The sequence below is a fragment of the Orussus abietinus genome, unplaced genomic scaffold (genome assembly GCF_000612105.2).
Source record: "Orussus abietinus isolate OABI.00-Male unplaced genomic scaffold, Oabi_2.0 scaffold46, whole genome shotgun sequence".
Taxonomy (NCBI): Eukaryota; Metazoa; Arthropoda; class Insecta; order Hymenoptera; family Orussidae; genus Orussus; species Orussus abietinus.
In genome coordinates this window covers 844,564-859,021 of record NW_019394349.1, presented here as the reverse complement: position 1 = coordinate 859,021, position 14,458 = coordinate 844,564, and the positions used below count along the sequence as shown (strand labels likewise).

Below are 14,458 nucleotides of genomic sequence, written 5' to 3'. Positions count from 1 at the left end.
TATTTTTTTAATATTATCCAGAGCATATATTTTGTGCGTACTACGGGGCGTACTCGCATCGCGCGATCCTTCACGACGACTCCTCGGAGGTTCGCCTCGAGCCGTGGGCTTTCACGAGCGTAACGGTGCACCTTTCTGTCGCATTATTTATGGCACGCTCCGGCGTGCGTATATATCCCGCGAGCGTGTAATTTGCGCGTGTGACATCATGCGAGTGATGTAACCACACGATGACGGCCCGAGGTGGTTCCAGCCTCGAGAGGGAATGCATTTATTCGAGGCCTCCGACCTTGGCGGACCGCTCCGAAAATGGCCTTTCGGATCCCCTCGCCTTCCTCGAGTCTCTGGGAACGTCTTTAATTTTATTTCCTTTTTATTCCTTTTTTGCCCATCCACGTTGCGTAACCCTCTCGAATTTGATTTTTCGACCTTCTTCACATCCTCTCGACCTTTTCCAGGTTCGCCCCGTAGAAGGGTAAAGTGAGCTGTTGGTCCGATTGAGAAGATGACGACCGACATCTCGGTGGTGCGCTCGGGTTGGGACCCGACGCTTCAGCAAGAGATCGTCGATGAATACGAATACGATGGAGGGAACTCGAGCTCCAGGCTCTTCGAACGGTCTCGAATCAAGGCACTGGCCGGTGAGTCGGAGGTCCTTTGATCACAGCCCGTGGATAATGGGAGCGGGATTATTTCTGATGGCTTTGACATGTTTTTTTATATTGTTTTTCGAAATTTTTCATATCTCTAATATTTCTCATGCTTTAGACATTTTGTGGTCTCTCATTTTTTCATATTTTCATATTTTCGATAAGGGTCCGAAAGGAATGAAAAATTGGTTTCCGCAGGGGAGCGCGAGTCGGTCCAGAAGAAGACGTTCCAGAAGTGGGTGAACTCCCACCTGGTGAGATGCTCCTGCAGGATCGGAGATTTATACGTGGACCTGCGGGACGGCAAGATGCTGATAAAACTCCTGGAGATCCTCTCCGGGGAGCGGCTACCCCGGCCGACGAAGGGGAAGATGCGCATCCACTGTCTCGAGAACGTGGACAAGGCGCTGCAGTTCTTACGGGAGCAGAGAGTCCACCTGGAGAACATGGGCTCGCACGACATCGTCGACGGGAACCCTCGCCTGAGCTTGGGTCTGATCTGGACCATAATCCTGCGCTTCCAGATCCAGGACATCACGATCGAGGAGACCGACAACCAGGAGACCAAGTCCGCCAAGGACGCGCTTCTCCTCTGGTGCCAGATGAAGACCGCCGGGTACCACAACGTAAACGTCCGGAACTTCACGACCTCCTGGAGGGACGGCCTCGCGTTCAACGCCATTATCCACAAGCACCGTCCCGACCTGATCCACTTCGATAAGCTGTCGAAGTCGAACGCGATCTACAACCTGAACAACGCGTTCAACGTCGCCGAGGACAAGTTAGGCTTGACGAAGCTCCTCGACGCCGAGGACATCTTCGTCGACCACCCGGACGAGAAGTCGATAATCACGTACGTGGTGACCTACTACCACTACTTCTCGAAGATGAAGCAGGAGACGGTCCAGGGTAAGCGGATCGGCAAGGTGGTGGGCATCGCGATGGAGAACGACCGGATGATCCACGAGTACGAGAGCCTGACGAGCGACCTGTTGAGGTGGATCGAGGCGACCATCCAAGCATTGGCGGGACGGAAATTCGCGAACTCCCTCGTCGGGGTCCAGTCCCAGCTGTCCCAGTTCTCTAACTACAGGACCGTCGAGAAACCCCCGAAATTCGTGGAGAAGGGCAACCTGGAGGTGCTGCTCTTCACCCTGCAGTCGAAGATGAGGGCAAACAACCAGAAGCCGTACATCCCGAAGGAGGGCAAGATGATCTCGGACATAAACAAGGCCTGGGAAAGGCTGGAGAAGGCGGAGCACGAGCGGGAGCTCGCCCTGAGGGAGGAGCTCATCCGTCAGGAGAAGCTGGAGCAGCTGGCTGCGAGGTTCAACCGGAAGGCGAGCATGAGGGAGACCTGGCTCTCGGAGAACCAGCGACTCGTCTCCCAGGACAACTTCGGCTTCGACCTGGCGGCCGTGGAGGCCGCCGCGAAGAAACACGAGGCCATAGAGACGGATATCTTCGCCTACGAGGAGCGCGTCCAGGCCGTCATGGCTGTCTCTCAGGAGCTGGAGGCCGAGAAGTACCACGACATCGAGAGGATCAACCAGCGCAAGGACAACGTCCTCCGGCTCTGGCACTACCTCCTGGAGCTACTCCGCGCCAGGAGGCTCAGACTCGAGTCCTCGCTTCACCTGCAGCAGAACTTCCAGGAGATGCTCTACATCCTCGACAGCATGGAGGAGATCAAGATGAGGCTGCTGACCGACGACTACGGGAAGCACCTCATGGGCGTCGAGGACCTTCTGCAGAAGCACTCGCTGGTAGAGGCCGACATCAACGTCCTGGGCGAGAGAGTCAAGGCCGTGGTCCAGCAGAGCCAGAAGTTCCTCGAACAGGGGGAGGGCTATCGTCCCTGCGACCCGACCATCATCGTCGAGCGAGTCCAGCAGCTGGAAGACGCCTATGCCGAGCTGGTGCGACTCGCCGTGGAAAGAAGAGCCAGACTGGAAGAATCCCGCAAGCTCTGGCAGTTCTACTGGGACATGGCCGACGAGGAGAACTGGATCAAGGAGAAGGAGCAGATCGTCTCCACCGGGGACATCGGGCACGACCTGACGACCATCAACCTCCTGTTATCGAAGCACAAGGCCCTGGAGAACGAGATACAGTCCCACGAGCCGCAGCTGATGACCGTCGCGGCCGTAGGAGACGAGCTCGTTCGACAACAACACTTCGGCTCGGATCGCATCCAGGAACGCCTCCAGGAGATCCTGGGCATGTGGAACCACCTCCTCGACCTGGCGGCCTTCAGGCGCAAGCGACTCGAGGAGGCCGTCGACTATCACCAACTCTTCACCGACGCCGACGACGTCGACATCTGGATGCTGGACACCTTGCGACTCGTCTCCTCCGAGGACGTCGGCAGGGACGAGGCGAACGTGCAGTCGTTGCTGAAGAAGCACAAGGACGTGACGGACGAGCTGAAGAACTACGCGGCGACCATCGAACAGCTCCACCAGCAGGCCTCCCAGCTAGGGGAGCAGGACGCAAAGTCGCCAGAGGTCCTGGAGAGGCTTGAGTCCATCGACTCCAGGTACAAGGAGCTCCTAGAACTCGCTAAGCTGAGGAAGCAGCGACTCCTGGACGCCTCTTCCCTGTACAAGCTCTTCAGCGAGTCCGATGGCGTCGAGCAATGGATCGGCGAGAAGAACCGGATGCTGGACACCATGGTCCCGGCCAAGGATATCGAGGACGTGGAGATCATGAAGCACAGGTACGACGGGTTCGAGAAGGAGATGAACGCCAACGCTTCCAGGGTCGCCGTGGTGAACCAGCTCGCTCGTCAGCTCCTGCACGTGGAGCATCCGAATTCGGAGCAGATCGTCGCCCGGCAGAATGCATTGAACCAGAAGTGGGCGGAATTGAGGGAGAAGGCGGAGGGCAAGAGGGAAGCCCTCAACTCGGCCCATGGGGTGCAGACCTTCCACATCGAGTGCAGGGAGACCGTGTCCTGGATCGAGGACAAGAAGAGGATCCTGCAGCAGACCGACAGCCTGGAGATGGATTTGACGGGCGTGATGACCCTCCAGAGGAGGCTGAGCGGCATGGAGCGCGACCTGGCCGCCATTCAGGCCAAGCTGGACGCCCTGGAGAAGGAGGCGCAGATTATCGAGCAGGAACACCCAGAAGAGGCGGCCGTCATCCGCGAGAGGATCACCCAGATCCACGCGATCTGGGAACAGCTGACGCAGATGCTGAAGGAGCGCGACGCCAAGTTGGAGGAGGCCGGAGACCTCCACCGGTTCCTGAGAGACCTGGACCACTTCCAGGCGTGGCTGACCAAGACGCAGACGGATGTCGCCAGCGAGGACACCCCGACCAGCCTCACCGACGCCGAGAAGCTCCTCACCCAGCATCAGAACATCAAGGAGGAGATCGACAACTACATCGACGACTACCAGAAAATGATGGAGTACGGGGAGAGACTGACCAGCGAGGCCGGGGACGGGGACACGCAGTACATGTTCCTGAGGGAGAGGCTGAACGCCTTGAAGATGGGCTGGGAGGAGCTGCATCAGATGTGGGCTAATAGGCAGAACTTGTTGTCCAATTCGCTGAATCTTCAGGTCTTCGATCGGGACGCTCGCCAGGCGGAGGTCCTCCTGTCCCAGCAGGAGCATATCCTGGCTAAGGACGAGACGCCCTCGAATTTCGAGCAGGCCGAGAACATGATCAAACGCCACGAGGCCTTCATGACCACCATGGACGCCAACGACGAGAAGATCAACTCCGTGGTCCAGTTTGCCGGGAGGCTGGTGGACGAGGGTCACTTCGCCGCCGACAAGGTGAAGAGGAAAGCGGAGAGTATCAATGAGCGCAGGAACATCAACCGGGAGAAGGCCAACCAGCTGATGGAGAGGCTGAAGGACCAGCTGCAGCTGCAGATGTTCCTCCAGGACTGCGAGGAACTCGGGGAGTGGGTCCAGGAGAAGCACATCACCGCTCAGGACGAGACCTACAGGAGCGCGAAGACGGTGCACAGCAAGTGGACCAGGCACCAGGCGTTCGAGGCCGAGATCGCCAGCAACAAGGACCGTCTTCAGCAACTCCAGCAGGCCGCCGACGAGCTGATCCAACAGAAGCCCGAGCTGGCGGAGATAGTGACGCCGAAGGTCGCCGAGCTGGCCGACCAGTTCGAGGAGCTGAAGACCACGACCCACGACAAGGGGGAGCGACTCTTCGACGCGAACCGCGAGGTCCTGATCCACCAGACCTGCGACGATATCGACTCCTGGATGAACGAGCTGGAGAAGCAGATCGAGAGCACCGACACCGGGTCCGACCTCGCCTCGGTGAACATCCTGATGCAGAAGCAGCAGATGATCGAGACCCAGATGGCCGTGAAGGCGCGCCAGGTGACCGAGCTCGACAAACAGGCGGAGCATCTGCAGCGCACCGTCCCCGACGACAAGATGGAGGAGATCAAGTGCAAGAAGGAGAAGGTGGCCCAGAGGTTCGCCCAGCTGAAGGCGCCGCTTATCGACCGGCAGCGTCATCTCGAGAAGAAGAAGGAGGCCTTCCAGTTCAGGCGCGACGTCGAGGACGAGAAACTCTGGATCGCCGAGAAGATGCCCCAGGCCACCAGCACCGAGTTTGGCAACTCCCTCTTCAACGTCCACATGCTGAAGAAGAAGAACCAGTCCCTGAGGACCGAGATCGAGAACCACGAGCCGAGGATCAACTCGGTCTGCCACAACGGGCAGAAGTTGATAGACGAGGCCCACGAGGACAGCCAGGAGTTCACCAGGCTGATCTCGGAGTTAACCGAGAAGTGGAGGGAGCTCAAGGACGCCGTCGACGACCGCAACAGGCAGCTCCTGCAGAACGAGAAGGCCCAGCAGTACTTCTTCGACGCCACCGAGGCGGAGTCCTGGATGAGCGAACAGGAGCTCTACATGATGGTCGAGGACCGGGGCAAGGACGAGATCTCGGCGCAGAACCTGATGAAGAAGCACGAGTCCTTGGAGCACGCGGTCGAGGACTACGCCGACACTGTCAGGCAGCTCGGCGAGACCGCCAGGCAGCTCATCAACGACAAGCATCCTCTGGCCGACCAGATAGCGGTCAAACAGTCTCAGGTCGACAAGCTTTATGCAGGCTTGAAGGACCTCGCCGGGGAACGTCGCGCCAAGCTCGACGAGGCTCTCCAGCTCTTCATGCTGAACCGCGAGGTGGACGACCTGGAGCAGTGGATCGCCGAGAGGGAGCTGGTGGCCGGGAGTCACGAGCTAGGCCAGGACTACGACCACGTCACCTTGCTCTGGGAGAGGTTCAAGGAGTTCGCCAGGGACACCGACACCATCGGCTCGGAGAGGGTCGCCGCCGTCAACGGCATCGCCGATTCCCTGATCGCCACGGGACACTCCGACGCTGCCACCATCGCCGAATGGAAGGACGGCCTCAACGAGGTCTGGCAGGACCTCCTGGAGCTGATAGAGACCCGCACTCAGATGCTGGCCGCCAGCAGGGAACTCCACAAGTTCTTCCACGACTGCAAGGACGTCCTCGGCAGGATCCTCGAGAAGCAGAACGCCATGTCGGACGAGCTGGGCCGCGACGCCGGCTCCGTCTCCGCCCTCCAGAGGAAGCACGCCAATTTCATCCAGGACCTCTCTACCTTGCAGAGCCAGGTCTCACAGATCCAGGAAGAGTCTGCCAAGTTGCAAGCCAGCTACGCTGGGGATAAGGCTAGGGAAATTACTAACAGGGAGGCCGAAGTGGTCGCAGCGTGGAATAATCTACAGTCCCTGTGCGAGGGCAGGAAGGCCAAGCTCGAGGATACCGGGGACCTGTTCCGGTTCTTCAACATGGTCAGGACTCTCATGATCTGGATGGACGACGTCGTCAGGCAGATGAACACCTCCGAGAAACCGAGGGACGTGTCCGGCGTCGAGCTCCTCATGAACAATCACCAGAGCTTGAAGGCTGAGATCGACACCAGAGAGGACAACCTCATGGCGTGCATTAACCTCGGCAAGGACCTCCTCGCCAGGAACCATTATGCCAGTGCCCAGATCAAGGAGAAATTGGCCACTCTCACCAACCACAGGAACGCGTTGCTGCATCGCTGGGAGGAACGCTGGGAGAATCTGCAGCTCAGTAAGGATTTTTTTTTCTCTCCTAATGGTCGCTCTTCGGGTATCCTTTAAATACATTTCATCTTCATCTTCCAGTCCTGGAGGTCTACCAGTTCGCCAGGGATGCAGCGGTTGCAGAGGCTTGGCTGATCGCCCAGGAACCGTACCTCATGAGCCAGGAGCTTGGTGTAAGTGGGAATTGCTGGATTGAACGCAAATCGAGCGATATAAGGATCCTTTATTTTCTTCAGCATACCATCGACGAAGTCGAGAACCTGATCAAGAAGCACGAGGCTTTCGAAAAGTCCGCCGCGGCCCAGGAGGAGAGGTTTAGCGCGTTGGCACGACTCACCACCGTAAGTCGGAACGACGTGGAATTTTTTCTATTAACTCTTTTGCTGCGACAATTTTGTATACACCCACGTTTTCCGGCAGTTCGAGCTGAAAGAACTGAAGCGACGAGAGCAGGAGAGAGAGGAAGAGGAGAGACGCAAGAAGGAGGAAGCAGCCGCTGCAGAGGCTGCCAGGTTGGCTAAAGCTACCCCTGTTACTAGTCCCGATGAACCACCCAGCGACAGGTGATTTTATACTAATTTTATGACATGACTTTGTACTAAAGATGTGTACCGATTTATGGAATTAAGTACCCAGGAACTTAGACTCCCTTGGTGGGTTAAATTAAATCTGGAATTTCAGACCCGACGGTGAGGGCTCGCCGAGCCGGGACCACGCAGCCGGCGAAGACGACTCCCATGGTAAGAGGACATGAGTGTTTTAAAGTCACTTTTAAAAGTAGCGTGCCCGTAAAAAAGGTGTGTTACGCACAGCTGAGTACGGCACGGTATAGATACTTCGGCTAGCGAATTTCTATGTAAACCTTGAGAAGGCAACTGAACGGTTGCCCGGTTTCGACTCGGCGGATCTCGGCTTACGTTTCCACGATTACTCTTTTCTCCGTCTCTAATACGAGCTTACTCGAGTAATCTTTGCTGTGATGCTGTAAAACTAGAAGGTTTGCGGTCGTATCCGTGTGGGTCGTGTACTCGGCGGTGGTCTGGTAATTCATTTAATCGACAACGTCTCCTCGACGTCAACCTTCTGGTCTTATGGAGCGGTACCGCGGAAGAGCATGACACTGCTAACAGCACGTTTGTTTTTGCCTCAATCTCTACCCTGACCCGTAAACCATCCCTTCCCGGATTTCCCTCCTCCTGTATCAATTCCTCCCCCGTGACCATTATCCAAAAATGCATCCAAATGCGGCACGGAATGCACAAACTACAGTGGCACTCCGCAAGGCTTCTACACGTACACCGCAACCTCAAGAAAAGCCCAAGGAAGGTGAGTGTGCTGGGTTAAAAAAAAAAAAGACTTATATTTCCCCGACTTTATCCGAGGATTACCTTCATGCGAGGCGAAAGCAGTCGCGAGAATTTTCCCGAATTATTTTCCACGCTCGTTAAGAGCAATTAATCCATTCCATGCCCCTTCATGCCGCAATTGTTTATTCAGCACTTTGGTAGATCGCCTGTGTTTATAATTTGTAACATCCTCCTTTAATTCTCGAGCAGGTCTTAATCACGGTGGTGGAACGGGCTATCGGCTATCTTTCCCTATCTTGTCCCAAGTTACGTGTTTCTCGATTAACAATTACATCTTTCAGCAGATTCCAGCGTCCGTTGCAACAATGTACTTGTCGATGTCTAGTCGCTTTTTAAACCTCTCTAACAGGTGATGGAGATACACGGGGCCGATCATCATCGTCCACTTGTGCTAGTTATAATTATGAATTTCGGTATACGGAGATTATCTAATTGAGGAATCTTGACGCGCCCTTGAGCAACGCATTTCTCTAATCACTACCATGCCAAGCTGACTTAGAAGGTAATGGAGGAAATTACCCGCCGCAAAAAAATAACCCCCCTCTGCTTTTCCCATAATTTATCAAGCATGGTCTGTTGCGCAAAGCACTTATTTAATTTTTTTTTTCTTCAATTTTTCTAAGAAAAATCATAGCTACAAAGATATACCTTCGTCGCTTTGGGACTTTGTACGCTTGTTCATATTTTTTTCTTATCTCGCGTCTATCTGCGGTTATCGAGATTTCAATTGCATCGTATTGCCGAATAATTTTCCATTTGTAGTTCTTTGAGATATTTTAATGATCGCGAACTCGCTTATCACTGCACACCCTCGCATGTCGCCACGTATGAATTCTCGAATTCTATCTCTGATGGTTTTCGTACCCTCCCTGTAATTGCCCCGTATTACTCGATGTACTTGAATGAACACAGCATGAACTTGAAATTGGTGTGGTGTAGTGCATGCTCAGAAGCCTGGGCGACTGTCGTTACCGGAAGAGGCGAAACCACCTGTCACACCATCCACTCCGAAATCTCCAGCCCGCGTTGCATCCACTCCGACAAGTAAGTGAAGAAAATTAGAAAGAAAGAAAAAAAAAATAGAACGAAACCAAGCGTTCAGAAAAATTGTGTAGTCTCTAGAAAACCGTCCCCGATGTACCGGGAAGAAAAAGGGCACCTCATCGACCCCTTAAAGAAAATCCACCCGAGGGTAAAGAATTAAATATGAAAATATGAAAAGGAGGCACCAGTACTCGTTAATTCGACTCTTCAGGGTATTCGGTGATAAGTTTAGTTTCTTTCATTTTTTTTTGTTTTCCCTAGTTTTTAACAAGGCCGTTTAACATACAGCGAAGTATTCCGAGATTTTCCCCGGGGCTCCGCATTTCGACTCGGTTTGCGGCCGTTTTTCCGCGTTCTTCGAGAGTCCCGCGGGACACACGTCCCCGTATTTGTCGACGTATTGACACGCGTTTACAAGTCGGAGGACCTCGTCGACGGATCGAGGAATCGATACGTCGTGTACGGCCATGTGGCGCAGAACCTGCTTGCAGTCCGCGATGAAGAGGCCCTTGAAGGGCACCCCTTTCTCCTCGTCCAGGACCCCATAGGCCCTGGATATCCTGTGACTCTTGTCCGATAACAAGGGGATCTTTATGTCGCCCAGGCCGCCTTGTTTGCGGGGGGTCGTGGCCCAGGCAAAATGGGAGAATTCGGAATCCGTCGACACCGCGACGATCTCCGTCCCTGGGAGGAGGATCTCATTTTTATCCATTGCGCCGTTCAATATGATTTTACCGCTTAGAGATTAAAGAGACGGTAATGTCCGCAGCTTCACGGTGAACGACTTGAAATTAAATGTGAAAAAGTAAGGGGGAAGGATACCAAGAGTAATGACTCGGTACCTGAAGATCGAAACTCCTCGATGCGATCTCCGAACTGGATCAGCTCCACCGGGCACACGAAGGTGAAGTCGAACGGATAGAAAAGTAAAACTAGGTACTTCCCCTCGTAGTCCTTCGAGGATATGTTGCGAAATTCCTTATCGAGCACCGCGACCCCCGACCAGGCCGGGGCCTTTTTCCTAAGTGCCGGTAATTGATGCATGACCTCGGTAATCGAGCCATCTCTTCCCTCGCCGCACTTCTCGCAGACCCCGAACATCGCATCGGAGAAGAAACGATTGATCCGACTTTCTTTACATTTAGAGGCCTTTAAACTTGAAAATTTAACGTCAGACGGGTAACCAAATTAATGTACTCTCGGTGCGCTCAATTGTCACTTTTGCGGCTACATTCGTGCTCCAGGGATTTAATTAATGCACTTCATCGGGGAAGCGCGGAGATACTTAAGGGGTCGATGGTTGCCTTCCTCCCTCGCCTTTCCGTAAAAAAAAAAAAAAAATCAGTAGATCATTGCCCGATGTTGCACTCATTAAATAAGTAGTCTCGAGCGGTAGAGATATAGGTAGAGGCTCTAAATAACCACGTGTAGCAGGATTAAAGATCCTGGAGAACCTCTGCATGAGCATGTCGCATGATGTCCCTGTGTAAACGTTGATAAATCCAAGGTGCGTCTGGTCTGCGCGATTTTTCCATGCGGCTCACTTTTTGCTCACGTCCTTTATTTATCGTGTCAAGAATTTCGGGGTGATGCTTCCTGAATTTTTATTTTTTATTTCTTTTGATGTGTCGCGCTTGGAGACCTCGTCGGTATAGACCCAGTATATACGCGATATAGACGCACTTTGGATGAACCAGACGGTTTAAAGGGCCCTTTAGGGCGCCCTTAGGGTTGTCAAGGTTTCGAGGCAAGTCGAGAGACAGGAAGACCGAGTAAGTAGCCGACTAAATCCGTATGTGTTGTGCACACCCCTAAGCTCCCAAGGGTGGCTCCGAGTCCGGCACTTTAAAGCGCAAGGAGCGTAGCCGCAGCAAGTCGCCCTTCCGCAGCTTCCGTTGGAGAAAATCCGCCAAGTCGCCGAGTTTAGATCGCAGCGGGGTGAGCGATGACGAGCACAGTTTCCCCGGTAAGTCCCTAAGCCGATCGATAATCTCTCTTTTCCTATTTGGACGAAAGGAGGAGGCGGAGAGTAAATCGACCCACGTCCGCGCGAATTTACGCATCGCTCGATCAGTAGCTTGAGAAATTGATTTTCCGAAAAAAAGGGACGTGGCAAAGGGTTCCTACGACGTGGTCGAGGCAGGAGTGCATGGGATCTGAATGCAATTAATCCGGGAAATTGTCCAGAAGTGCGGATACGTCCATCCGGGCGAGGGTTCCCCTCAACTTGCGGAGCGTCTTCGAATGATTCACGACGGAGCCTTCTCATCTTTCTTTTTTTAATTTTAACTTCCAGCAGATGGAGTCGGCGTCTTGTATTTTTTTCTTATGTACCTAACTATCCGTTGCAGTTTCCTATTAACAATTGAGATCGTTCCGCGTCCCTGTGTGCTTTGTGTAATTTTTTAAACGGCATCGCTAATTACGCAGGAAGGGGGCGGGAGCAGTTGCAGCGGACGAGGTCGCTGAGAGGCTCCAGATATTTTCCTGTCTCTTCAAACAAGTATGTATGCACGCGAGGCCTCGTTTGCATCAGGTGTCACTCGATGAGAGTACGTACGCGAGCTTTCCCTATTTGCGACGATCATACTTGTTTGAAGGTGCACCGACACGTGGGTTTATCGTTCCCTCTCCGTCCTAGGGACGATTGGTCTCATTGTTGGGCGTTTAAGTGTAATGGAATGCATGGGAGTCCTTTGCATTAATCGCCGGAATTTTTCTCAGAGCAAAGAAGCCCGACCGACGACGAGTACGAGGGTACCCTTGTACGAAAGCACGAGTGGGAGAGCACGACGAAGAAGGCCTCCAATCGGTCCTGGGACAAGGTGTACATGGTCGTCCGTGGACAAAACCTGGTCGCGTACAAGGATCAGAAATCGTACAAGTCTGCTCCTGATCAACCATACAAGGGAGAGTCGCCCTTGGACCTTAGAGGCGCCACCGTTATCGTTGCCAGCGACTACACCAAGAAGAAACACGTCTTCCGAGTAAAGTAAGCCCGTTAGTTACATCCTAACTAGTCGCGATTGCAAGGGTTAACGTTGGGACGCGTCGTTGGTGAACCGAACTAATCGATGCCTCTTCGGGAAGGGTGGAATTGAGTCGATGTTAATTTCCTCCTAGGTCGCAGAGCGGAGCCGACTTCCTGTTCCAGGCCAAAGATGACGCAGAGATGAAGGACTGGGTGTCGATGTTGAACCAGGCTGCACAAGGCACGTCAGGCGCAAGTACCTCCAAAGCGCATACATTGCCCGCCCCGACGCAAGCCGAGACCAAGCGGCGCAGTTTCTTCACTCTCAAGAAAAAGTAAGCCCTAGAGCTTCTCCCAACCCGTTCGAGAAAGGTCCGATCGCCCGGTTGTCCTAATTTTAACGATTAACCAAGGGTCGATGCCAATTTTGTCGAGACCACGGTTGAGAGACCGCTTGGACGGAAGACGTCACTCGTTTCGCGTTTTTACTTTCTCGACTCCTTGACGCCTCGCGTCTTCCCCAAGGAGAAATTACGACCAGGAGTCAAGGGTAAAATGTCCAGGACGGAATACAATGAGCCCCGAAAAACGAGTGATGGTTTTTCCCAAGTGGAATGTCGACGCAAGATCGTCGTCCTTGTTTAAAGTCGGCCTCTCGCAGTCACCTCATATACATACGCTCGAGCCTGGCAAAGCAAGCGCATCCGATCATATCGCATTTGTCACATTTTAGAAAAGCCAAAAAATAGAAAGCGATAGCCCCATGAAAGTAAGAAAAACTGTACACAATTGGAACAACATTTAGACGCGGTGAGTCGCACCAAACATCCTAGACCTCGTTTACGTCGTTACTGCACGATTAAGCGATTATATCTTTGACACTCGATATATACATATACATTATATACACTTTCCGTTTCGATTATTATTTTCGTTGGTTCCTCGTCATGTTGCATTAGTTCCTTGGCGATACAAGGGGAATGTTCTTCCAATTGTGAATGCGGAATGACCGAAGACCGCTCCGAGGTGGGAGGACTTTTTTCACCGGATCTCTCGAGTTCTCTCGTTTCGTACGTGCGGTCGCTTTTCGTAGAACTTTTTGGATATCTCGTAGTGAACGGTCGTATGATTTCCGCATTTTCGTATCTCTCTATTTTTTTTTTTCCTATCGTATCCTGATATTCCCCATAGACCCGTAATCGCATAATAGTCGAGGTGGAATGGCTTCGCTCTTTCTTCCGGAGATTCCACGTATGAAACATCGGAATTCGATTAGATCCGGACGTGCATTAGGTGCTTGTTTAATTTTTCTTTCGATTATTTCGTCATAGAACGTTTAGTTAGTCCGCCTTGGTATGTAGATGTTTCTGAGAAGTACGTATTGTGCATCGTTGTTAGCCTCCACTGTAACGACTTGCCATCACTGCTTGTCATCGCATCATTTATTCGTCACGCTTTGGCCCGCTATTTAAAGACATCGTTGCGCCATCCGAAGACCTGAAAAGTTTAAAGAAGAACATGATAAATCGAGATAAAAAGTAGACGCGCTCCCGCGCCCGGAGAAAAAAAAAGAAACACGGGATGTCTTTAAATACTGACTCGAGTTCTCACCGTCGAAAGTCGCCGAGGACTGTTAGAGACACGGATTTTTCGGTTCTCGGGAAGCAGTCGAGTTACAGAATGTACAAGTAAATTGGAGTAAGACTCGTTCATAGTACCCGACGATTACCCACGGTTTTGATTAGTCAAGCTCGCGGGTACGGTTGTCATTAGTCGAGTCTAGCTGCAGATGACTGAAAAGAACGTTTTTTCTTTTTTTTTTTCCTTCAATTTACCCATGGGTACCGACCTGTACAATACATCCATCTCGCTAATTTTCAGCTAAACTGGAGCAGTGCAAGTACGGGAAGCCGCTAACGTGCGCCAGCGCAACAATACGTCGAGCGAAGATGGAATAATTTGCGCCGCTTTACCCCGTAAAGCCGCGCCAATAAGAAGAGGAAGAAGGGAAGAGGAAGATAACGCAAATTATAGGAGACTCGGCCAGGAATGAGTTTAACGCGCGACGCAGGATTTTCCACAGTTGAGGGTGGAGAAGAAAAAAGAAAGAATCTAACAAAAGTTGTCCTGGCCGAGTCGGCAATCGCGCGTAAAACTTTCGAAGATGCCTACCTCGGCGCGTTTTCGAAATTTAGACGGTCTGCAATATCGCTAATGATAGAGACGCAGAAGAGAGGGAGAGAAAAAAGAGAGAGAGAGTTAACATTCATAGTCCCAGGTTAGCGTGATCGCGATGTACCCTTGTCAATTTGACTTTCTGAGTTCGAG

General features: G+C 52.7%; 2 protein-coding genes across 7 annotated transcripts; one reads left to right on the top strand and one right to left on the bottom strand.

The window, feature by feature from the left end:
• The first annotated feature begins 439 nt into the window (after positions 1-439).
• On the top strand, positions 440-14,363 carry LOC105702003 (spectrin beta chain). Of its 6 annotated transcripts, XM_012429183.2 has the most exons (12): positions 440-641; positions 849-6,755; positions 6,830-6,921; positions 6,985-7,089; positions 7,169-7,311; positions 7,430-7,488; positions 8,018-8,074; positions 9,055-9,159; positions 10,976-11,125; positions 11,884-12,151; positions 12,283-12,465; positions 14,012-14,363. In XM_012429183.2, the coding sequence occupies exons 1-12, from the start codon at positions 506-508 to the stop codon at positions 14,013-14,015; spliced, it is 7,209 nt and encodes a 2,402-aa protein (XP_012284606.1). In that variant the 5' UTR covers positions 440-505; the 3' UTR covers positions 14,016-14,363. The 6 variants fall into 6 exon arrangements, with proteins under 6 accessions (XP_012284606.1, XP_012284607.1, XP_012284608.1 ...); XM_012429184.2 differs by lacking the exon at positions 8,018-8,074; XM_012429185.2 differs by lacking the exon at positions 10,976-11,125.
• On the bottom strand, positions 9,169-10,969 carry LOC105702007 (peroxiredoxin 1). The gene has a single exon (XM_023431891.1). It carries the CDS (start codon positions 9,869-9,871, stop codon positions 9,437-9,439), a length of 435 nt encoding a protein of 144 aa, XP_023287659.1. The 5' UTR covers positions 9,872-10,969; the 3' UTR covers positions 9,169-9,436.
• Positions 14,364-14,458: the final 95 nt, after the last annotated feature.

Bases quoted from the DNA above. Each gene is read 5' to 3' on its own strand.
- LOC105702003 (XM_012429183.2), top strand. From the start codon at position 506: ATGACGACCGACATCTCGGTGGTGCGCTCGGGTTGGGACCCGACGCTT. The intron at 6,756-6,829 runs GTAAGGATTTTT...TTCATCTTCCAG, and splicing joins CTGGGAGAATCTGCAGCTCA to TCCTGGAGGTCTACCAGTTC. The intron at 7,312-7,429 runs GTGATTTTATAC...CTGGAATTTCAG, and splicing joins GATGAACCACCCAGCGACAG to ACCCGACGGTGAGGGCTCGC.
- LOC105702007 (XM_023431891.1), bottom strand. From the start codon at position 9,871: ATGGATAAAAATGAGATCCTCCTCCCAGGGACGGAGATCGTCGCGGTG.